General features: G+C 32.4%; 1 protein-coding gene across 1 annotated transcript; it reads left to right on the top strand.

Moving 5' to 3' along the window:
- Positions 1 to 390: 390 nt before the first annotated feature.
- LOC102913229 (olfactory receptor-like protein OLF2) lies at positions 391 to 1,329 on the top strand. The gene has a single exon (XM_006989743.3). It carries the CDS (start codon positions 394 to 396, stop codon positions 1,327 to 1,329), a length of 936 nt encoding a protein of 311 aa, XP_006989805.2. The 5' UTR covers positions 391 to 393.
- The last annotated feature ends 901 nt before the right edge of the window (positions 1,330 to 2,230 follow it).

Below are 2,230 nucleotides of genomic sequence, written 5' to 3'. Positions count from 1 at the left end.
TTCCTCAATTTTATGGAATGTTTAGTCTTTCATTACTGGATCTCCTACTCAGTTCTGTTGTTTTTCTCAGATGAGTTGTATTCTGATAACTTATTTTCAGGTTTTCAATAGTATAGCCTTAGGATGAGCAAGAAAAAATTCATGTCAGGAACTATTTATTAATTTATATTAAAAATTATTAACTGCCCACTTCAAATATTTGAGGGATGTTTTTGGTGATCATGCCACTTTAAGAGTGATTTCTGTCTGATTTTAGGGATACACAGAATATTTTCTACATAATGAAATTAGAGTCTCAAAATTGAATACAATTTTCTTGACTAGATAAATTAAATCCCAGTCATCCTATTCTTTGAATGCTTTTTGAACCATTTAGGCAAAGAACGAAGAAGAATGGATGAAGGAAACTGCTCCTCAATCACTCAGTTTATTCTATTGGGAATTACTAATAACCCTGTCATAGAAGTGGTTCTATTCATTGTATTTCTTCTCATCTATCTCATTATTCTTGTGACAAATATTGGAATGATTGTTTTGATCAGAATGGACCCCCAGCTTCACACACCAATGTACTTCTTTCTTAGCCACCTCTCTTTCTCTGACCTCTGCTATTCAACTGCAGTTGGACCAAAGATGCTGGTGGACCTAATGGACAAACACAAATCTATATCTTTCATTGGCTGTGCCTTGCAGTTTTTCTTCGCCTGTATCTTTATAGATGCTGAGTGCATGCTGTTGGTAGTGATGGCCTTTGATCGGTACAAGGCCATCAGCAATCCCCTTATGTATGTAGTAGACATGTCTAGTAGGGTTTGTTACCAACTCCTGGCTGGAGTTTACCTACTAGGAATAATAGATATTGTTATGCATACTATAATGACATTTGGATTATGTTTCTGTAGGTCAAATGAGATTAATCATTTCATCTGTGATATCCCTCCTATCCTGTTACTATCTTGCTCAGATACACAGGTCAATGAATTAGCAATGTTTATATTTTCTGGATTTATTGAACTGAGCACCATTTCTGGACTTCTTGTCTCCTACTGTTACATCATCTCCTCTGTCATGAAGATCTGTTCTGATGAAGGGAGATTCAAAGCTTTCTCTACTTGTGCCTCTCACCTGACTGCAGTTGCGATTTTTCAGGGAACTCTTCTCTTTATGTATTTTCGGCCAAGTTCTTCCTACTCCCTAGATCAAGATAAAATGGTTTCACTGTTTTACACCCTGGTAATTCCTATGTTAAACCCTCTGATTTATAGCATGAGGATTAAGGATGTGAAAGAAGCCCTATACAGACTGAGAAATAAAAGGTGGTTTAAATAATTGTATTATGTGTGTATATATGTCTAAGTTATAGTAGTAATTTGTACAAAATTATATTGCATGAATCATAGGAAAGTTGGGTCACTTAATTTAACTGATTAAAACACCTATTTTCTCTTAATTTTAGAGATAAGATAATGTAGATATACTAATGATCCATGTTTCATTATTTCTCTTTAATTTGTATGTTGTACATGTTTGGAAAAATTTTCCTGGTTATTTCAGTTGTAAAAATAATTATATTTAGCCTTTTATTCAATTTTAATCATATTAGGCTTTTTGAGTTTTATTGGTTAGCTTTTAATATTTTATTTCTTCATTTTGAAATACATAGGAACCTTTAGGTTGTTTCAAATTAATCTTTTATTCTAGTGGAAGATGTAGGCATTAACTATACCCTCAGAGCAATTGTAATTTTTAGGAAAGAATTAAATTTTATTTTATCCTGAACTACAAAGGATTTTGATCATAGTCTAGAGCAATGTGTAGGATAAAATGTTTCTTGGATGAAATTGAGGTCCCTTAAATATAAAACATATATATATATATATATACACATGTATGAGGAGGAAAGGGATTTCATCATAAGGCTTGAAATTATATGGCTGTTTAGACATGCCAGTGCAAATCAGTTGGAAAATAAACAAATGTAACTAGACTAAATTAGGAAGAGCAATGAAAGGAGCCAAGGTTAGGCATGTGTATGTACAGGGATCCTCAGTTTTCTAATCTGTGATTTAGTGCAATGTTGTTCCTTTCCTTATTTGCTATTTTAAGTATTTCATAATGATATTTTGTTATACAAAAATAATTTTCTCCTATTCTCTTTTCCTCATCAATTCTATTCTTAAAATTATACCATTAAATTGTTGTGAAAATCACTTTCTTTTAATAGTATCCC

Source organism: Peromyscus maniculatus, chromosome 4 (genome assembly GCF_049852395.1).
Source record: "Peromyscus maniculatus bairdii isolate BWxNUB_F1_BW_parent chromosome 4, HU_Pman_BW_mat_3.1, whole genome shotgun sequence".
Taxonomy (NCBI): Eukaryota; Metazoa; Chordata; class Mammalia; order Rodentia; family Cricetidae; genus Peromyscus; species Peromyscus maniculatus.
This window is presented reverse-complemented; position numbering and strand designations above follow the sequence as displayed.